Source organism: Pterocles gutturalis, unplaced genomic scaffold, assembly GCF_000699245.1.
Source record: "Pterocles gutturalis isolate BGI_N339 unplaced genomic scaffold, ASM69924v1 scaffold16251, whole genome shotgun sequence".
NCBI classification, from domain to species: Eukaryota; Metazoa; Chordata; class Aves; order Pterocliformes; family Pteroclidae; genus Pterocles; species Pterocles gutturalis.
In genome coordinates, this window is record NW_010100658.1 from 5,597 (window position 1) to 28,929 (window position 23,333).

The following is a 23,333-nucleotide window of genomic DNA, read 5'->3' on the forward strand; positions in this document are numbered from 1 at the left end:
AACATGTCCAATGTGTCGGAAGAGAGAAGCACTAGACAACAGGACATTAAGAAAGGACTCCAGTTTATAGAGTATGAATTTGTGGCTTTGTTTTTGTATGCTTATACACGCGTATGTATGAGATGCATAGCTCTGGGAAAGTCCTTTTAATACAGCACCAGCAGAGGAAAGAGGAGGACCGCTGTTTCTCCTCGGTGTACTTGCTAACACCTACATGGAAATACAGAGCAGCCTTAAAGAAAAGGCAGAACCCCTCTTTGTTCCCTAACAGAGCAGACTGAAGGTGGGAGGGTATTCCTTTTCTGCCTTTGAGAAAGTCAACACTGAATTTTTTTGGTCGGTAGAAAATGTTGATAGCCTGAAAATCTACCTTATACTTACAGACAGCTACACCTAAGACCAGGTTGCTCACCAGTACCTAAGTATTTCAACTCCTAATGAAAAATCATGTTAGTAGTTGATTTTCATTTGGGTCAATAATCAAATGCTTCTCTCAAAGACCCTGGCTAGCTTAAAATAATTGTGAAATTTCACACAAAGTCACTGTTTGCATAAGACATTCTTTAAAACAAAACCAAACAAAACCCCCTGCCATCAAAACATTTTTAGAAACAAATTCTCAGCTAACCTATATGGAAAGGGGAAGGGTTCCTGTTTTTCTTCCTGAGAAGTAAATACCTATGCTCCATGCTAGAGAAAATCTCTGTTGTGTGTCATACAAAAGAACTCTTTAAAATTCCTGTAGTGTTATTAGTATGGCTCAGTTAAAATCAGTGTGTTCTTTTCACAGATAGCTCCTCATTTATAGTACTTACAAGAAGATTGCAGTTCTCATGTATAATCTGTTTCTGCACACTGGAGGAGAGGAAGGAAATTGTTTTTAAACAAACAACATAGAGGTTGCAGACTCAAAGCATTCAAAACCTTAGTACATTTTGAACAGCAGAGTTATGACCAGCTATGTAACTTGAAACTGAGTCATTAGTAATAAGAAAACACAGCTGTTTAATCAAAACTAATCTACAGCACTCCTGCCTTGTTCAGTGCAGATTTGCCTGTTGCAGCAAGTGAGACTGCTTTTAGCAAGAACTGGTGTTCTCTAATGTGATTGTCTTTTAAGCAATATGTATAGTAAGTAAATTTTGTAATTTCTTTTTCTAGATCTACTTTGCCCTATCCAGGGACGCAAGAACAATATGAGGTAATGAAATTATTTTGCATTTCCAGAAGGGTGTTTAACATGGACCTATCTTATATTTATCCTTGTTTTTAATCATCATTTAAGTCATGCTATAGTTTGAATGGTAATTTGCAATGTCTCAGTATTGGAACTGGAGGAATACTTACACTGTGATACAAGTATCTGGGTATTTGGATGCCCAGAATTCACGTTTATAGCATTTCAGGTTAACTCTCTCTACTGGTGTTAGGGATTAATTTGGGGCATTTCTTGGATAAACCAGCGTGCTATTCTTAGGAAAGTTCAGAGTAGCACAGCAAAAGTGACCTCAGTCACGTAAATCTTCGTAAGATATTTGGGTTTTGTACATGTTATTATTTTGCATTATTTTTGCCTTATATTTTCAGACTAATCTTTTTAGCATTTTTATCCAGTGGTAGGTGGTTTCATTGGATTTGAGAACATTAGGTAAAAATGCAATCATTCACACTTTACATTAAAAAAATCTTTTGTTCTGCAAAAGCAGCCTTTTTGTACTACTGGTTTGTCAGTTGCTATGGCTTCTGCTTGCTAAAAGAATGTAGTGAATATATATATGTATGTCTTCTTAAAGTTACTTATACAAAATAATTATTTTATCACTAGTTCAGCCTCTCTTATTTACATGTATTCTGGTGTTGAATATTAGAGATTGTCTTGGAAAAATGTCAGAAGAAAAATACTAATACAGACAAAAGTTTTTAATTTCATTTTGATTCTGTGAAGTTACAAGTATAAATTTTCTATTTAAAAATGTAATTGGAAATATGGAAGATAACAAAACTGCTGTTGATGAGTGTTTCTTTTCTTCTAGTTATTTATACGAGAGCTTGTTAGAAATCTTTTTAATGAAGGGAATGATGTATATCGAGAAGGTGATTGGAGAGGATCACTGAGTCACTATACAGAAGCTATAAACATAGCTGATTATGCTAATTCAGAAGAAATCCATGTTTCTGATGATATTTTAGAGAAGCTGCACGTGAACAGGATAGCATGTTTTTCAAATATGGTAAGCTTCTGTTTAAGCTGTATGATTTCTCAAGAATAATGTACGAACAGAATATGAAGACATGGAAAGTTTCCTAGTGAGTGAAAAGCTCTTGGTGTTGGTTTGAAAACTGACGTGTTTCATTTGGCATATTCTTTAATCTCTTATTTTTACAAGTATAATCACCGAGATATTTTCAGTTACTAATAGTAGAATATTAACACAAAAGGGTCATAGTAGGCTTGGAAGTTGATGGATTTTCATCAGTTCAGTATTTTTATCCAATTATACTGCTGATTGCACCTGAGTCTGCTGCTTTCTCTGTGAAATAAGATGGCTCTTGTGACAGAGCTAAATTGTCTTCATAACAATTATTGGATGGCCCTGCTTCTTTTTAGTTGCTTAACTTGGTGACTTAGAAAAACTTGTACAAGCAGCATCCAATGGCCTTGGGAAATATTTTATAGCGTTTCAATACCTTCATCTAATACAGTTTAAATTCAGTATTTCAGTGGTAATAATTCTGATTAGTGCTTTTTAAAAATTTTTTTCCCCGTGTAGTGATTGCATGAAAAAGTTCTAGAAGACTGTGAGATAGCATTAAGATTGAATGAAAACAATTTCAGAGCTCTCTATCGGAAAGCAAAAGCTTTGAGCGAACTGGGAAGGTATAAGAAGGCTTATGATGCTGTAGCAAAATGTTCTCTTGCTGTGCCGCAGGTAGGTAAATTATATCTTGATGACTGTTTTTAAGGATTTAATAAAGGAAAAATATACTTACATCAAAACCATTGAAGGTGTTTTGGTTGGTTTGTTCGGTTTTTTAATGCAGTAAAATATTTTTTATTTCTCTAAGAATTATTTTTTGTTGTGGAAGTAGACTGATAGCAGAGATTAGTCCCCAAGCTCAGTTTGTTGCGTTAACTTTCAGGAAAAGACACAGTCACTTTCCCGCAGGGTCAAGTGCCATGAATGTTTACAATAAACACTAGAACCACTGAATTAATTGTTTAAAATTCTCTACAGTCGGAAGTATGCTCATGCCATAGTGAGAAAAACCAGCGGTAATTATAATGTACAATATTGATTCTTTTGATAATTGTATTTTAGCTTCCCAAGCATTTAGTAACATTCTTATTCTTTTCCTCCATCTGCACCTCTGTATCGACATTAGTGAGCAGTGTGTGTTGTAACAAGAGAGGATCTGTAAACTCAAACGCAGGTCCTGAGGATCTGATTTCCATGGTTGTTTGTGATGTTTTGTTTTGGGTTTTTTTAGCACTTTCAATTTAGTTTAATTCAACATGAATCTGATTTGGCTCTCTGAGACCCTTCGTAATGCAAACCAGAATGCAGGGAGTGAGGATGGTCAGAGAGATTTCACTTCAGAAATGCATTCCTGATTTGGACTAAAATGCTGATGGAAACTTTACATGCTTTGCTCAAAAGACTGATCGCAGGACAGAGTGCTTACTGAGTTGCATTTGTTTTGCTTTTGTACATCAAAATTACAGTGAAATGGCTGGGCAAACTGCTGAGTGTAGGTTTACCTCTTGATGGAGAGAAGGTTTCAGTTCTGTTTCCAAAGGCTGAAGCAGTTTATCTGAATGTGTAACTTTGGGCTTTGGATCTTTGCTTTGCACCTCCAAATCTGAATGTTTTCACTCAAGCTTTATATGCCTTTATATAGGTTTTATAAATAGTTTTTTCTAGCTTTTTCAGAATGCATCCTAATTCTGAAAACTAAATCTTAAAATAATGTAAGTGGATAGTTATTATTAATAACTATAGGACAGAGTGAAGTATGACCAGGTTCTTAATGCCGCTGTTCTAGCTGTATGATGCAATTACTGACAAAATACGGAGTTCTCACTAAATATTCAGCAGTGTTATGTAGTAGCTGACATTATGATAATCAGAAATGTGGCCCTCAATTTGTGTGAAAACAAAACAACAAGAAAACCCTCCATTTCCTCAAAAAACAAACACCTTCCCCAAGTAAACAAATAAAAAATACCCATCCACAAAAAAAACCCCACTTCTCTGAACTTCTCTGGTTTTGGAAAAATCTTTACACTATTTTAAATTAAAATAAGTGGAAGAGAAGGATATTGTCTATTTTCTATTTTTGGGGGGTTTTTGTTTGTTTGTTTTTTCAATTCAAATTATTGGATTAATTTTTCTTGATGGTAGCTGTATTTTTCAGCATTAACTTCCAGTTCCATGTGTCTGTGAAATAATAAAGGTGCATTATGAGACATCCTGCATAATTCGAATTATTGGAGTAATTTTTATTGATGGTAGCTGTATTTTTCATCATTAACTTCCAGTTCCATGTGTTTGTGAAAGAATAAAGGTGCATTATGAGACATCCTGCATATAGGGATCTTGCAGAATGTAGACTGAGATGTAAACAGTTGTCTTGACTAGATAAAAATAGATGTAAATTATTAAATTTTATTTATGTCTTTTAGGATGAAAGTGTGATTAAGCTTACCCAAGAACTTGCTCAAAAACTAGGGTTAAAAATAAGGAAAGCATACGTAAGAGCAAAGGTAAGATTTTATTTTAACATTTTACATTGTAAATACATAACGTTATCTTGATATCCATTCTGTATTTAATGAAGGTATGTTTTCATTGCAGCCACCCTCCTCAAATTCAGATTCTAGCGATGTATCAACTCAGGTAAGGTTTTACATGGTCCAAGTGCCAGCTGAATTTAAACTACAGGGAATAATTGTTTTATAATTTTATGATGATGAAGTGAAAATGGTGCAATTGACATTTTATATTAGATGCTGTTATTCTGGACTTTAGGGTTCTGTTGATCTTTCTGTTCAGTTTTGCTAGATATTTATGGCAGACTAGGACATAAGATTATAATTCAAGTTATCTTTGTAGAATAAATGTTAGCTAAAACGTTATATCCAGTGCAATGAATGTATTTACTTTTAATGTCTTGAGGCAAGAGCGTAGTTAATGTGCAGATTTATTTATTTAATTTAATTTGTTGACAGTTATCAAAGTGAAGGGTGCGGTGATAAAATCCCTTTTAGTTTATGCATTTGTCCAAATTCGACCTTCACTAGTAGCCAACTTGCATTTATCTTTTTATTCGTAATGTGTCTGAATAGCAGTAATGAAGGGGAGTTCATCTTTTATCTTACAGACTTTTTTCACAGGAATATAGACAACTTATCTGTAAATGAATGAGGAAACACAGGAACAGCTCATTTAAGATACTGTTTGTAATCTTTCTTTCCCTGAAGTATCACTCTCGCTTTTTTTGTTGGGTTGCAGATTTTTAGTGATACCATGAATGGCTTTCAGTCTGTAAATGGATGCTTTATCTAAAAAATTATTTGACCTTTAAATTCCATTAGACTTCATTTTCAAATTTTATAAAACCTAAATTTGAGGGCTTACATTCTTAATCTGTAAATATGTATTTGAAAAATTTTAATGGCTCTTGTGCAAAGTGCTGAGAGGTATTTTTTTCTCACTTACAGAATTCTTCTTCTGTAGAGGATATTGAGTTAGGTGAGTCTTGTTGTGTTAAATATTAATGCTAGGAAGCTAGATATGCCATGTAAATCCCGTTGTATTTGTTATGAGATTTCTCAAGAAAATTAATCTTGTAATTTGAAAGATCTGCAGTAAAAAGTCTGATCTGTTTATCTCTGAAATTACATGTTTAGGTGGCTGAGCAATTTCCTTTCTGTCTCCTCAACTTGATATGATTGTAACTGGCTCCTACAGCGATTGTCTCATACTGTTCTCTTTAATTTGGAAAAATAGGGAGGGGAGAATATGTCAGAGATTTAGTTCAGTATCAGGTCTGTAACTTTTCCTGTCTGTTTTAGTTTGAGTAATGTATGAACACTGAGATATAGGTACACATGAATTGGAAGTTAGCAGAAGCTGAAAACATGTCATGTGGTTTTGCTTAAACATTCTTTATGTTTCTCCACTCCCTCACCCCTCACATTATCAGGGTGAAAGTTATGCAAGATATTTTTGCATCTTGGAACAAAAGTTCCAGTCATTCCCATCTTATCTGTTTCAGATTTATCTGACCAGAAGCAAGAGATGGTTTCTGCTCCTTCTTCATCAAACTTTGTTTCTGAAGTGTCTAAAGTGTCATCAGTACCTGTACCACCTTTATCTTCTGTTATGCCTCTTCAAGTGGAAAAGGTTTCTTTGCCTTCTGCAGTGCTGGCAAATGGAGGGAATGTTCCTTTCTCTATGCCAGAAGCATGTTTAGATTGTGGAGATGGAGATATAATTATTGGGGAAGAACTCGATGAATTACTTGATTCTGTGCCTGATACAGATGGAAGTGTAATGGTAAGATCTTTTTGTTTGTTTCCTTTCTCAAAAGACTGTCCTTGTGAGTGGGATCTCGCGTTTTTTTTCAAGTGGGCTAGTAGCGAAATGTGAGTTAATTTTCCTAGCTAAATTGAGATGTGTTTGTGCATAGCTGGGTTGATTTTCTCAGGTGCAGATTCCTGCGAATGTGGCTGTGAAGATACCAGGACCCAGCAGAGCTCCAAGGACAATGACATTGGTTTTGCATGTTGGAAAACTTCAGCAAGGTTCCTGGGGGTGGGCTACTACTTCAGAAATACTACTTCCAGGAAGTACTATGAAAAGTGAAGTAAACATTTCAAGTCTGGGCTCGTGTGTGGTTTTTTGGTTTTCTGGGTTTTTTTTGGTGCAGAGAAACCCTCTCAGAACCCGAGAGTGTGTTGGAGTGCCCACCCTGTAGCTGTAGAAACTGTAGTAAAACATATGCTAGTAGCTTTGCAGGACAGTAGTACTTGCGCCATGGTCTTCTAGTGCGTTCACTAGTATCTCTGTAATCAGGGCTTTGTCCAGATCCACCTCCTGGATAACAGAAATAGTTAAGACCATTGTGAGTCTAACTTTTTATATTTTTTGGAAGAGATTATTAGAGAAATTTAGGCACATGAGGGGTTGTTCTTAATTACACTGTCATTCCAGAGCTAGAACAGACTGAAAGCGTGAAGAGTTCCTCAACTGTTAGTCAAAATGTGAGCTCTGACTGATGAGGAGAGATGCCTGAACGATGCAAGGTTACTGAGTCTCTGCTGTGGCCCTGACAGTCATTTGGAGCCCTGAGTTTTGCAATGTTCAATGAGACTGTGGCATATTTAATTCTTCAATTAGTTGTGATTTTAATTCCTCATTCAGCTGTGGATGTAGTTGTAAATCTTTAAATAAAAAATGCTTGGGCTTCTAATTTTCTGCTTTATGAACTTTGTTTTGTAGAATGTATTTTGGAAATGTAGAAAGAAATTGTTTTTAAGAGATCCTAGGAAGCTTGCCATGGTGAAAGCCAGGAGCAAATACAATATAGAGTGCAGTCTTGTGTAGGGTAGAATCTTGAGTGAGTTGTAGGCTAATGACTTGGAACAGAGGGAGTTTCACATTGGCCAAACTCTGTGCAGACCTATTTGGTCAACCTCCAGGCAAGGGGGAGCTTCCTGGGGCAACAGGGAGAAGGGAGGGAAACTTCCCCGCTTGGAATGTCCTCAACAAAGGTGTACAGACGGATATGTTATTTTCTGGGGAGGGGGGCAGGTGATCTGGCCTTTGCATAGCAGGGTATCATTAGATTGTGTCTGAGGATTTATTTCAAAGCTAACGCTTAACTCTTTACTGCAATTTGAATTACGTTCTCTTTATTTAGAAAAAAATAATGTCAACTTTTTACTCTTCGTTGTTGTCTTATGCTTTTAACATAATTTGCAAATTCAGCTCTGATCTGATTAATAAATCCAAATCTGTTAATAAGTTAGTAAACTTCAGCTAACTGAACCTTTAAAGTGGTTGATTCATGGATAATTCCTTGCGTTGGGGCATGGTTTAGGGTTTGATTACTGTAGTTCTCTAAGTGTAGTGCAGCTCTGTGCAGAACTGTAGAACTGTAGCTTTACAAAAACTTTGCAAAAGCTTTAGTAAAAGAAATACTATCGCAGATGGTGTTCTTGAGAGTTTTTTTGCTGTGTGTGAACATTCTTTTTAAATTTCTTTTTTCCCAGCAAACTACAGGAGCCAGAGGACCTATCCCTGCAGGAAGTGTAGCTCCCAGTGTACCTTTCTCTGCCTCTTTGTTGGGGACGCTGCCAGTTAGTGCTGGATTTGTTCCTTCACCTTCTCTTTCAGAAATCTTTTCACAGCCTTTGGCTTCTTCACTGGAAAATTTTTGTTCACCATTAAGCACCTTTTCAATCAGTGACCCAAAAAGAGGTAAGAAATTAGTCTCAATATTTAATCTTTTATCATGAGAGAGAGTTGTGCATGAGCCAAGGAGGCTTCTCTTTTTAACAAATGAGTTTTCACAACTATTCAGTAGAATTTAACACTTACATCACATTTGATCTGTACTTACAATTTTTGAGAGTATTGATAATCAATGTTGGATGTACACAAGAATTTATAAGTTTTTGTTTACTTGGGGTCTACATAAGCTGTTCAGTTTTTCTGCTTTATTGTATAAGCTATTTCTTTCAGGTGAATAAGTATAAAGAAGGAACTAAGTTACTTGAAACTTTATTTTAAACAAAGGTGTTCTTACAGATGAAACTATTTCTGTTGTTTTGGCAGTAAACAAGAATTCTAAAAGGGTAGTATAACTGTGTACTCTGAAAAGATACCAGTATTACACGTTTGGATTTGAAGTCTAGGGACTATAATTATGTAGTGAAATCAGTATGTGAAATAACAAGATATAAATAGCCAGTGAACTAGAAAAGATAAAGTCTTGACTCTAATTACCAGTGTTACAGGAGCATGCTGGCTTTAGAACAAAGCCAAATTTAGGAAATAAAATCAAAAATAGACAAATCCTCTTAAGCCTCTTTCATCTCATTTTTGATAGTCAGGTATTGCTTATCTAGCTACCCTTTTTGCACTGCACCAGTATCTTCATGTTGCTTCAGCATATGCCTGTGAAGCTACTGCTGATGTTAATCAGATGGTTATATTGAAGATGATTACCTAGTAATTTTTCACACCAGATCTTTACAAGGAGCTTTTACATAATTGAAAAAATAATTATAGCAAACAAAAAAACTTGCGTTTGTCAGAAAAATAGACCTTTGATACTTCTGCTTCTCAGGAATGATAAATAATTTTTTGCATAGGATGTTTTGGGGAACTGCACTAATTAAAACCTCTTTTTATTCCTTTAGACCTCTCAAGTTCAGCTTCTAGGGATGGAACACCAACACTTAGCAGCAATAATTCCCCATTGTTTGTAAGTATTTTTCACGTTTTCTTTCACATCAGTTCAAATGTTGACACCTTGAAGGCTTAACATAGATCTGAGTTTTTACAGTAGAAGTTTCTCTTTTTAAAAAATTGCACTTTTACCATTGAAATATGATTCTGGCTTGGAAAACTGTTGCACAGTAGCTCACAGTAACAGTAATTGAACACAAGAAAAAATTTACAAAGGTTGTTTTATATATGCAGACTTTTACTACTGTCAGAGCCACTTTTCCATTCTGAGGAACTTGCTATAAAATACTGTGGAACTGTAAAAATAACCAACCTAAGAGAGAGAAAATCTCTTAGGATCTGAGTGTCAAATGTTAGGAGTCCTGGAGAACTGTCCTAGTACAGGAACAGAGCAGAGATTGCTGTGTGTCTGAGAATCCATCTGGTCTCTGTATTCTAGTCCTGCTGCATATTTGCAGTCATGCTGCTGGCCACTGATAATGTGGGGAAGGGTGGCCTGAAGGATTGCATCCACATGAGTCAGGATGTAGTAATAATTAGCCTGGCAAGTGCTGTTCTTCTCCCTGTACCTGGTTGGGTCTTGTTATATCCTTAGTCTCTGCTGGGTGTATGGCTTTTGTAAAATCTCTGTGTTCCCTTCTTAGACATGTGGTTAAGTTTGTATTATGATTTTTTTTTTCTGTGTAGTCTGTCTATATGCTTTGCAACGTAATTTCAGTAGGTTAAATTTTATTGTAGATAAATTAAAATTATATGGATCAAGTAAAATATGCTTTCTTCCAACAGATAAATGGCCCTAGTAGTTTGTTTGGATCTGAAAATTACACGGGAATTGCAGGCCAAACTAGAAATGACTTTTCAAATGTTTTTAGCAGTGGAACTGCTAATATACCTGTATCTTCAGCACTTGCAGGAAGAAACCCACTAGAAAACACACACGAGCTAAAACAGGCCTGCCAGTTATGTTTTGTCAAAAAAGGTAAGAGGCTTTTGGACTCAATCAGGTTGTTTTTAAAAAATTTAAAAAGCATACATTTAAAATTTTAGTGTTCATAAATTAACATAGTGTTGGCTTCTAAAAATGTAAATCCTGACTTGTTCTTTGCAGATGTAGTATGATCTTATGATTACGGAACTGGTAAAATGTTTCAACAACTATTTTATCTTCTTTCTTTTCTTTATTTCTTGTCCTAATAGATTCTTGATTCCTAAAACCACCACAAATCACCACACGCTTTTCCCGACCTGTAGGTTTACTATGTAAGGTCGTTCACATTCTGTATTCGCTTTCCTCCCAACCCCCAGGGTACTGTGAAGAATTGACACCTTTGCTCAAGACTAAAAAAAACTTGCAATACTCTCTCTGATTGGCCATGGGGAATTGAACCGCAGTTCAAAGTACCTGGTAACCTTCACATCCCATCTGTTTTATTGTTCTTTCAGACTAATTCTAAATCATAATCCTGAGGCTTCCAAACCTTAGTAATAATTAACTCCACTGTATTGACTCAAAGGATCTTAACCAATATTGGGCTTTAATGTAACTAATCTTTTAGGCCTGAGCTGTTGCTGTTAAACAGAGCCATAGTCTAGAGGCAATAGCTTTTATTAAGACTAATCTTAAAAATAAGCATTGTGTTTCAAGTCATAGGTGTCATTGGCATTGATATACTAATAAACTGCAGCATAGTAATGGATTGTATGAAGAATTGTTATTGAGACATCTAGGGGATGACTATTGTAGTTTTAAGAAGTTTTATATTAGTTCAAAATTATTTTTACAAGAAAATTCCATGAGGTGATGTTTGAAAAACCATAGAACACATTCTCTTAAAAGCAGGAGCTATAAAATGTTGGTGGAAGTACTTAGCACATTCCTATCTTGACTTCTTGTATCAAAGCATCTATTTCTTCTGTTTCTTTGCATCTCTGTCAAAGCCTTTAAGTGTCTCCTGCTTTTACTACCTACTTCTGAAATTGTACTGTTCCATGAGCTTCTTGTCCCAGGAAACTGGGTCACACTCTTGTTTTTGTAGTCCCTTAAATAGCAAAAGTCAGAGCATTGCTCATCTTCAGACTCTCTCCCTGATTTCTTCATTTTAGTGGTAATGTAATCTTCACTTTAGTATCGTCCTAAAGACACAGTTTAAAGATAGGCATATTTTTGTTTCTGAAATCACAAAGTTCCGGGATTGGCGTTTGTATTTTTAGCACATGCGTACTTCTTGCCTAGCGTGTTTTGCCTCTGAACACAGTAACTGTTCTAATTCAATAGAAGTTGGAGGGTTAAGAGAGCCATTTACTGATCCTTGGAATTTGCCTGCATTGACTTATTATAAATAAATAATTTAAGTTTTAAATTAGTGTTATGGAAATGTATACTTTGGAATTTGAAAAAGGCAGCAATTTGTTGCTGTCCCAAAGTAATCTTAAGGTTGTAACACAGCATCCCTCCCCAGATAACTTGTGGGGTTTTTTTCTTGCTGAGACTGGTCCTTTTGTAAGTATTCATTTTTTTTCTATTCTGCTCAACATGGCTGTTAATGACTTTTGGTTCTTCAGAGTTGCTGGTGCAAGTAGGCATTCTATACAGTGTGTTCATGAACTATGCTTTTGGGCTTATGTGCCAGTCTGTGTATGGAAATGTTAAAAGTATGCTGCACTTTCTGCAAATACAAGCCATTTTCTGTAATTGTTTCAGGTCCTAAATTATTGGATTACGCTTACCATCCCAGTTTAGAACATAAATGTAAGAAGGATATTCTAATCGGCAGAATAAAAAATTCTGAAGATAAATCGTGGAAAAAAATACGTCCAAGACCAACAAAGACACAGTATGTGGGACCGTATTATATATGTAAAGGTATGTGTTATAGATAGTAAAATATTAATGCCTACACTCACCTAATATGGTTTAGATTTTCCACTGGGAAGCATAGAAAGAGTTCTTATTCTTGCTCATGGGAGGTAGAGAGGGAAGTTCACTGGGTTATTTATATTTTTCCAAGGCTGTAAGGAGAGCAACATTTTGGCCATTAATGTGATTATTTAGAGAACATGCACTGTACTTCTATACTGTTCTTCGTAATGAATAACTTTGCTTCTGAGTTCTGGGCTATTACTACAACAAAAAAGCATTCTTGTTAGACTTTTGCAGTATGAACCTCTACTTATGATGTCAGCAAGATGACTCATGGATTAATTAACAACTATATCTGTCTGTATTTAAGCAAAGGGTATTCTGGGTTCTCAGCATTGTTGCCTTAGACTAGAAAAGAATAGTTGATGAAGGTGTGTGTCAGCCTTTCTGAGTTTTACATTTTCAGCAAGTCATTCAGGGTAAGGTTTTGCTTCTCTTCGCTAGGCTTAAGTTACTAATTTTCAGCAGATGTAGCTTCTTTATTGAAAACATTTGAAGTTGAGATAGTGGAAGTTTTAAGATTAGCTTCCAATAAAAGTTGTGTAAAAGTAATGTCATAGTCAATGTTCTGATTTTAGATGTTGCTGCTGAAGAGGAATGCAGATATCCAGGTCATTGCACGTTTGCGTATTGCCAAGAGGAGATAGACGTGTGGACACTGGAGCGCAAAGGAGCCTTTAGTCGAGAAGCTCTTTTTGGAGGAAATGGAAAGATCAATTTGACTGTGTCCCGACTTCTTCAAGAACATCATGGATTATTTATGTTTCTTTGTGAGGTACTGCTTTATTTCTAATGACACAATAAAAATTATGATAGATAATAAAATTACCTAGCAAGAATTGCTTGGGTTCATGCATGACTATTTTGTAAATGTTGGAATGCATGTTCAGTAATAATCTGGCTAGCTTTAGATGAGAGACTAGTTGAAGTCTCTGTTAAAATCTTGAAGGTAAGGTATATTTTTAAATGTATAAAATACATACTCTATAATTACCTGTTTTTGTATTCCAGAAATGTTTTGATCACAAACCCAGAATAATAAGCAAAAGGAACAAAGATAACTCATCTTCTTGTTCTCACCCTGCTATGCATGACTTTGAAGATAACAAGTATGTCTGAAATATCATCTCTTTAGTTTCAAATTAAAAGCAAAAGTTTCAGGGCATTTTAAAATTTTGACTTTTATTTCTTACCTGTTAATTAACTTCTCTTCCTTGCTAACTAACTGTTATGCTTTGGTGGTATTGATAAGGCAGACTTACTGAGCGAGGATTGTCTCATGTAACTAAACTGAAACTATTTATCAATGCATTCAAAATTAGTGGTGTTTGAATCTTACTGGTTTTGGTGTCCGTTTGTTAATAGCTTATCTACCTGGTGAGCTGCATTGATGTAAATAGATGTGTGATGTTAAATTAATATAGGAATTCAAGTTTGCTCTTTCTACGGTCTGTTTTGCTTATTTGCTGTAGTTTTAACTCAGTTAAGAACAGGTTTACCTTAATTACAGTGTCTGAAATAGACCATCATCCTTACTAATTCAATCGATAAAGAATAGTGTGAGGAAAGTGTCTTTATTCTTTGAAAGTTAACAAAGACTTCAGAGTGGTAATAGTGTTAAATAAGTTTTGGAGAATGTATAACTTATATTTCTCTACGATGGAAACATAAGTGGAAGTATTTCAATTGCTTTCTTTGTACTCCACCTCCCTATATTGAGGAAACATGACAGCTGTAAGAGCTAGGCAGTTACTGTGATGCATCACCTCTTTCTTTAACGGTGCCCTACAAGAGAATAAGTACTTGTGTTTGTAATTAGATCAGGATATATGCTTGAAAGTGGACATGATATGCTTTCCCTCTTGGAAGCCAGTGATCCAGCTGGACTGAATTCAGTAATGCACTGCAGAAGAGAGACCTCTGGATTTCACAAGAGTACTGTTTCATGATGTTGGTTTACTCAGCCTAGAAATGATAATTAGATGCTGCTTCCTTCTGGAAACTTTTTTTGCTTTCTGATTCCAAGTATAAAGTGTTAAAAAGACATTTGAATAACCTGTGATGACAGATGATTATTTTGTGTTTTTCCACACATCAGCAAAGTCATTTTAAGGAGTACCTAAAATTGACTGTTTTTAAAACAGGTGCCTTGTCCACATTTTACGAGAAACTATGGTGAAATATTCCAAAATCCGCCCTTATCAAGTTCGATGTCAGCTTGACCTGTGCAGACATGAGGTGCATTATGGCTGCTTACGAGAGGATAAATGCTTTTATGCTCATAGTCTGGTAGAGCTTAAAGTCTGGATAATGCAAAAAGAAACAGGTATGTTTGGTAAAATGCTCGCTTTACTCCTCATTGTAATGCCACTTCTTCATCTCAGCTCCCTTCTGAAACTAGCAACTTGGGATCAGTGCATTAACTTACCATTTGCTGGAATCTTTCATACAGTATATTCAATAAACAGTAATGATAAAAAGTGTTGAGTAGGCTACTAGCTATTCAAAATTATCATTTTTTGATAATAAAAACTGCTTATTATGCTCAGATTTTTTTTTTCCTTGAAGTAGGACTGGAAGTCTTGAGCAGATATTAAATCCAAGTCAAGCTAGATTTGTTTTTATTTTTAAATCTTCAAAGTTTGGAAGATCCTGATCAAATTTCTTTTTCACAGAGCACTGAAAGAAAAGCTTGAAATATTTTGTTTATGACGTTGTTTCCCTCCATCCCCTAGTACAGGGATCAAGTTTTTCCACAGTTAAACCTTTCTTTTAGCTTACTACCATTCTGGCATTCTTATATAGCGAGCCAGAAAATAAATCTTTTCAGTTTGCTACTCTGTCTCTCATTAGTGTGTGTGTTGCTAAAACTTAACTATTTTTCTGTTCTTGCTTACAGAGGACATTGTGGCTGCTTTTTGATGATCTGGCTTGTTTTTGTTGGCTTCTTTGAGGATAACAAATTTTCCTACTTCATTTCTAGCTGATAGCTTTTGAACAATATGTCTCTGTACTTACAGCCCATTCCTTGGTCATGAGTTCCAAACTCTCCATGCCTTTTTAAAAAAAAAAAACAAAAAACGCAATTGAACTGTTAGCAGTAAATAATTTGTACCACATAACAGTTGCTCATTCTTCCTACCTTGGTCTGTATGACAGCAGTACTTTATGTATTGAGTAATCATGTTGGATCATTGTGATGCATGGAGGAAAAAGGGAAATTTGGCAATCGCAATGTGTTAGTGTTTCTGGCATTTTTGCCCCTTTATGTCTGTGATTTATCCTCCCCTTCGTTGAAGAAGAGGCTCCTTCTTGTTTCCGTTTCCTATCTAGTTCTTGTACAGGCTTACTGAAGGGAGATGTCATAGTGACCTGAAATTTGGAGGAAGAAAGTCAAATAGAGGAAGACTTCTTTGCTGATTCCCTGTTCTCTCTCCTGGGATGAGCCTTTAGAAGTTTCTGTGTGAAAGTGAAACAGTTATTTTCTTACCAGCTGCCCCTACAGAGTGAAAGACTCTAATTTATATTTTGAAGTAAAGGTTGGGTTCTCCAAGAAACTTGATTTGCCACAGAAGGCATATTTCTTATTTTATGATGTGTTTGTGCTGCCCTCATGCTTAGCCAAAGTCAGTTAAAGCACAGCCTCTGCTCTTTGAACAAGGAATGCCACCTCGGGAAAGAACTGTCTTACCGGCCCTCGAATCCAAACACAGATGAGTCTGTGTTTGTGTGGAATTAGAGCAGCAAATGTTACAGTGTGTGTGAACACTGTATAGCTCCGACAGGATCCTTAGCCAATGTACTTATAAGAATGTTTTTTTCCAAAACAAAACTAATTAACAATTAATTAAAAACTAAATCTTTGTAAAGAAGGCAGGGGCACTCTGTCATCTTGCATTTTAGATAGTTTTCCTGTGGTCCATAATAGAATGTAGCTTTTCCAGTTAGATTCATTAGAGGTTTAGTACGTTATGTTTAAAAAAATATTCAAAGATCCATCTTGCTCATCTTATTTGAGCAATCTGTAATTTAAAAACTTTTATGTTTGCTTTTCAATGTGATGTTATAAACAATATTGCTGTTTCAGAGGCCCTCATGAGATTCTTACATATATATATGTGTATGTGTATGTATGTAAATGTATATCCACACCCACACCCAAAAGTGTGTGTGTATACAATATATAAAAAGAAAAATAGATAAAAGCTTTGGGGCTTCAGTTCCAGTTTGAGCATGTCCAAAATTCTACAACAGTCATAAGTCCTCAAGAACTTTCTCCCTTCCTTTACAGGAATTTCACATGATACTATTGTTCAAGAATCAAAGAAATACTGGCAGAACATGGAAGCTAGTGCACATGGATCACAGGTATTTTCATTTTTCCTTTAAACTTATTCTGCAGTGACTTTGATAATTCTTTTTCTATGTCTGTGTATAATGCAGCTTATTTCAGAAATTACCCAGGACAAATGCTCTCTTCAAATAATCTCACTGTAGGCTTTCTGTGGCTTGCTCCACTTGTGCTAAAATGCCTGCTTTGCTTCTATGCAATTCCTTTTTTGCTTTGCTTATTCTGTCATAGGTGGAACATAAAACCTAAATATAGTTTCAAAGTCAGCTGCCATAGGGCAGTTCATTATCTTTTCAATATGTAGGACTTTTATATGTTTAGTTTGTATATATTATCACATCTTCTGGGTACATATACCTAAACCAGAAGAAACAAGTTACATAAAAATGCATTTGTGAATAAATGTCTGGTTTGAAATGACAAGCTAAACTATTACAAGCAGTGTAATGTCTGCTTCCGGACATGTGTTGTAAACTTTTATAGTAGGGGGTAATTAATAATTATGTATGGATTTCTTTGCAGATACAAAATACCTTTTATTTTTGTTGTTATTTTTTTGGCTTAAGATCCTTGGGAACCAAATGAAATATGGATCACTTAATTTGAAGATGAAGTTTGTTTGTGGTCAGTGCTGGAGAAATGGTCAAGTTAATGAGCCAGACAGAAACAAAAAATACTGTAGTGCAAAGGCAAGACACCCGTAAGTAAGACCAAATGCTGAAAATTTTACTGTTTTGTCAGCCATTTAAAACCACTTTTGGGAAACTTTGATACTGCTTAGGAAAGAGTCATACAAGGAATTTAAAAAAACATACTGAAGCAAAACACAGTGATCTCTTCATAGTATGTTAATAATTGGTAATGAGAAACACTTTGGTGGTTGGTTGTTTTCTGCTTTTTTTTTTTTAATTATCAGTTATGGTAAAGTTTCAGTAGAATTTAGTTAAATCTCAAATACATGGTGAAAGCTTTATATAGAACTCTTCTGGGCTTTTCTGGTTCTGCTTCTGTGTACACAGTGTCTTTTTTTAATAGTATTTTCTTTCATTGAATGTGTCTGTTTTTCAGATGGACCAAAGATCGCCATGTGGTGCTAGTAATGTCTAATGAACGTAAGAAGTGGATGACCATTCGTCCTCTTCCCTCAAAGAAACAAGTACCTCTGCAATTTGATGTATGTTAACCTAAAACTAGCATTTTAGTGAAGAAAATAGGGTAACTGGAAAATACTGGTAATTGGGCTGGTTTCATCAGTTCTGCAGAAATTCCCGTGGGAGTTGGTGGGGATATGTTAATAATGTTCCTACAGAGTTCAGCCTTAGAAAAGTACTGATCTTGCACACTGTTACTGAAGCCTTTTCTCATCAGTGGAAGTTAATTATTTAACTAAGTTCTTACTATTTCCAGTAAATATTTCAGAAATAGTTTAAACATATCTGTGATCTGGTAATCTGGTAGGAGGCAAAAAGCAGTCATAACACTTGTTTCCAGCAGTTTGCTTTTTTAACTACAATATATGAGTGTTTTATACAAAACCCATTTTTATTTATTTTTCATGTGATATAAATGCCTGATTGGGAGGGGAAACACTAGCCAAGACTGAAAAAAAACCCCTTTTTCTACTATCATACATTTTACTTCATTAGGATTTTTTTTTTAACTTATGTTCCAGTTGTGCAATCATATTGCTTCAGGCAAGAAGTGTCAGTATGATGGAAACTGCTCATTTGCTCACAGTCCTGAGGAAAGAGAGATGTGGACCTATATGAAGGAGAACAGCAGTAAGTAGAAGAGTAAATCTAACGTGTTGTAAATCTAACTGTTCTGCTTTTCATTCTTGTTCCTCAGTTACTTTTTAATCCATTTTCTTTCACTGTCTTTTGTTTTAGACCTTGAAAAGTGCCTTTTTTTTTCCATTTGAGTAAGCCCAGACTGGGTATTCAAAACGAGTTTAAAAAAAAAAAAAAGCTATATTATGTATTTGTTGATTTGTTGCTTAATGTGTTTTTTAATACTAAAGTAGTTTGTGGCCTTTTTTTGGATGTCTTAGAAATAGTATATTGATCCATGTAGCAATATTGTTTGGTATTTATGCTCTATATTGCCATGTGCACACACTAGGATTCTGCTGCCAACATATGGGGGCGAGCTATTAGTGGAAGAATTCCCCCCCCCTCAGTGTATTTACTGGGAATTAAGTCACTTTGTGTTGTTGACTTGTTATCCCATTAGAGTGGCAAGCAAGAATAAGTCGGAAGTAACAAATGACATAAAGTCTGTAAGAAAGCAGCCTAAATTTACCAAAATCTATAGCACACTCTATGTCAGTACTTTGAAATTCAGGTATTGATACACAGCGGCACAGTTGTTATCTTTACTTTGGGTGCCTGTTCAGAAACGTGTGACATCTTACCTTCCCCTAGATAGGCAGAAATGGGTCTTGGTAAGTAGCCAGAGATTCACGTTGCTCTTGGCTCTTATCTCTAAGCTGTGTCACTGTCTACCTTGTGTCCTTCTTTTTTTCTTCTTACAATAGGTGGGGACTGAATTATGCTTGCTAACTCAGTCATTGATCTAGTGTTCTCAAACTCTTGCCTTAATTGCTAATTACTTATTTTAGCTTCTGCTCTCATTAGTTCAAGACTTGGAGCAGTTGTATGACATATGGCTAAAAAGTCAAAAACCAGAAAAAGGAGATGATACAGCTGCTCAGGCAAACAAAGAAAATGGGAAGCAAATTCACATGCCGACTGACTATGCTGAAGTTACAGTAAGTAATGATAGGTATAACGCTAAATTCACACGTGGGTTTTTTGGTGGTTCTACCCCCCCCCCCCAATCCCATCAGTAACATACGTTGTTGTCCTTATTTTCTTGGTGTTTCCTTAGATCATAGCTAGCTACACTAAATGCTAACTTAAATTGAAACTGTAAAGCAGTTCTTCTGAATCCTCTAAAGCCAATGGACATTGTAAACTTCAGGTGATTTAAATAACTACATCTGATTAGGTAAACAACAATTTACAGGCCAACATAAAACATTCAAAATGTATTAGAAGCAGTTCTTTGCTTGCAGTACTGAACTCTCAATGTTTTGTTTTCAAATTCCCTGTAAAACAGGTGGATTTTCACTGCTGGATGTGTGGGAAGAACTGTAATAGTGAGAAGCAATGGCAGGGTCACATTTCTTCAGAAAAGCATAAAGAGAAGGTTTTCCACACTGAGGACGATCAAAACTGCTGGCAGTATCGCTTTCCAACTGGATATTTTAGCATTTGTGATAGGTATGTGGTTTTTAAGATGTCAAAAATGCTGAAAAATGACAGTTCATAGTGTAAATAATGTTTCTAGTATTTCTTGCTTTGCATATGTCTTTCAACAAAAAATTAAGTAATTAACTATTCTAAAACATACTGTTGCAACTCAGGGAGTGACAAGGAGCCTATTTGTGGAACCAAATTAATTGTTTGTTAATAAAGAGTTGCAAGTTTATTGCAGCTGTACAAAATATTGTTGGTAATTTACAAGTTTACTTAGGTATCTGCATATTGATTGGCCGTGGAACACAAGAACAGTACCTTTGAGGAAAGTAGAAATGTTGTTAGGATCAAAATAAATGTGTTAAAATCAAGTATGGGTTATTGGAAATCACTTATGAAAGTGTGGAAGAGGACTTCCAAGACCTGTTGATTTTCCCCAGCATTGGTTGTGTGTTTTGCTGCTCCTCTTAATTCTTAAATGCAGCCTGTATACCTGACGGCAGTAGATTTTTTGTAAATCTGTTGGAAGTTCTTTCCACTGTTCAAATCTTCTTGGAAGCCTAAGAACTTGGGGATCTGCATTCTGGAGTTAAAGATTGAATCTGCTGGTGTGAATACCTTTGTTACTCCACTTCAAGTTAAAGATTTTGAATTAATTAGTAATCTTGAGAAATTGCACAGCAACTTATTTTTTGTTTCCAATGTTTGCGTGGAAGCTTACGTGCCCCCTTTACGAAATTTTTAGGAACATCCTAAATGTATTTGATGTTTTGAACACTCAGAGGCGCTGTATGTGCAGGATAAAGTGAATACAAACTGGCATGCTTATAACTTAATACAAAAATGCTAGGATAAAACAGATTCCCAAGTCATAGTGAGTACTTCAAACCTGAATTTAGTTAACAAAGGGTAAATAATTAGTTGGATTTTTTAACAATAGTAGTTCTTTAGCTTAGTGAGTTAAAGTATTAATTTACCTGAAATCTGACCTGATGAAATTAAAGGTTTCAAGCAGGAAATGACTCAGTAAAGTAGAAGCATGAAGAACAGAAAGAAAAGAGCCATCTCTTGTCCTCTATGAATACTTGACAGCTGGGAAAGAAAAATCTACTCAAATACTAGACAGAGTTAGTATTGTCTTACTTAGAAAGTAAATACTCTTCCAATTATTTTTTCCTTAATATTTTAGTGTATTTATAAAACATGACCAGAAGACCCCTAGATACAATAGTGATCGTGATAATTCTATGAAAACACTATTTGAAATCTGTCTTAACAGATATATGGCTGGTACTTGCACTGAAGGAAACAACTGTAAATATGCCCATGGAAATGCTGAACTCCATGAGTGGGAAGAACGAAGACAAGTTTTAAGAATGAAGCTCAGCAAAGCAAGAAAACACCACTTGATTGCTCCCAGTGATAATGACTTTGGAAAATATAGTTTTTTGTTTAAAGATTTAAACTAATACTGAGATGACGCACACATGTTATCAACTGGAAGCATAAACCAGAAAATTTGACAATAATCAAAAGCATGTGACAGAAAAGCTGCAGGTTTTCTGCTTTTATTGGCATATATTGTTCCTCCTGAACAACAAAATATAGTAGATTTAGGGGGATTGAGCAGACCTGTCTATGCTCTCATGAAACAGAGTGGTGATTAAAAAAATCTGAAGTATTATGTGCTTACTCACCTTCTGTTGGACAGAAAGTTAGGAAATAGAAGGGGGAGAAGAGAGGTTATAATGTCTAGGAAGCCCCCTAGTCCTTCAGCTGAAAAACTTTAAGGTATCAAGGTATTAAAAAAGAGTGTTATGGGCTAAGAAGAAAATTATGGATGAAAATTCTTCAGATCTTTTAATGGAGAGGATTTGTTTAAAACAAAGTTTGCTACTTATCTATATGTAGGTTGCTAAAAAGGATTTTCTTATTAAAGATTTTAAACAATAACCATTTAACTACAATATATGTTGAATGGGTATTTTTTCTCTATTTGTATGTTTCAATATAATTTACGGAAAAAAGGATCTTGGGAGGAAAAAATGTATTAATTTTTGAAAATGAAGTAGTTAAAATTCTGTTTCTTGGTCTTTGCTGTTTAAATGATGATTTTGAAAGATTACACTTGTATGTCAGTATCGTGTATTATTGTATGGACTAATGTTGCCTGTAATAAAGAGAACTTTACACAAAGCTGTTTTCTGCATGTAGCCTCTCAGGATTGAGATTTTGTAAAAACAAACAATGATTTGCTGATTAGCAAAAGCTTGAGCTCCTGTAGCTAAAAATTTACTAAGTTGGTATTTGTGTCTCCAGCTGCTTGTTTGCAGTTTTCTGTGTTGTCATTAGCTCATCCATCAATAAAATAACAAAAACGGCCAACTAACTTGTGAAGTAGACAGGCATTTTAGAGCTACGCAGTGCTGGGACATGTTTTCAGCCTTTTGACTTGGGCATGAATCCCCATTTCAGTTCCAAGGTGGATGGTACTTCAAATTCCGTTTCCTGCAGACCACAGGAAATGGAAAACATTCACGGGCTGAGATGAGTTCAGACTGATGAGCCTTTTGGCTTTACAGTCACTGGAGCTTCTGTTGCATTTTGGATTCGCTGCAGATTGTGCTTACAGCTTGCTTTGTGTGTTCACTCTATTATTTTTTTTTTAACTAAGATGCTTTCAGTCATGCATTCAAAATAGCTAAAGCTAGGTTTCTTTTTTTTTTCTCCCATGACTGACTTCTTCCTCTTCTCGAGAGTATTTTTCTCTGTTATTGGCTGACCTTCTCTGTCTGGAAGAGCTTTAAGAATGACTTGAGTAGTTTGAATGTAGTCATTGGCCATATATTGTGTATGTCAAAAGTGTTGAACCAAAGTTCAGTGATACCCGTACACATGACAAGCCAGGACCCTGTGTCCCTTTGACTTCATAACATAAAAGCACAATGACTGTTGGAACACCGCCTATCGCTTCAGCCACAGCTGGGACACGTGTGAAGTGAGGAGGCTGGAGTGCATTTAATGCCATGTACAGATGCATACAACCTGGCTTGGTGCTGAGAGTCCACCTGCTGCAAGGCTGATTTTGTACCTTGTTTGTAATAAACTGAGCTTGAACCAGAGTACTATGGACACTGTTATTTCTGTGACAAAACCTGACTGTATCGTGTGCCTTTCGGAATCGTCCTCTCAAGTTTATGCTTTCATTGTTTAATGTAAGTGCTCTGTAAATTATTGGAAGTTAATTCTAGACAAAACTAAACATGAACTCCTTGTTCTGTACGGACGGTGTGGCATCTTTAATGGCTGGGGCGGCGAGGGGG

General features: G+C 35.6%; 1 protein-coding gene across 1 annotated transcript; it reads left to right on the plus strand.

Annotated features, from left to right (window-relative positions):
- Window positions 1–22,213, plus strand: ZC3H7A (zinc finger CCCH-type containing 7A). Its single transcript, XM_010080703.1, is given in 22 exon segments — window positions 1–71; window positions 1,162–1,201; window positions 2,034–2,231; window positions 2,772–2,930; window positions 4,685–4,765; window positions 4,857–4,898; window positions 5,723–5,753; window positions 6,280–6,560; window positions 8,279–8,486; window positions 9,431–9,495; window positions 10,266–10,458; window positions 12,181–12,342; window positions 12,978–13,174; window positions 13,411–13,508; window positions 14,544–14,725; window positions 16,691–16,767; window positions 17,317–17,450; window positions 17,819–17,924; window positions 18,423–18,531; window positions 19,387–19,520; window positions 19,871–20,034; window positions 21,290–22,213. Coding segments are annotated over 22 exon segments (2,919 nt in total). The 5' UTR covers window positions 1–3; the 3' UTR covers window positions 21,480–22,213.
- Window positions 22,214–23,333: the final 1,120 nt, after the last annotated feature.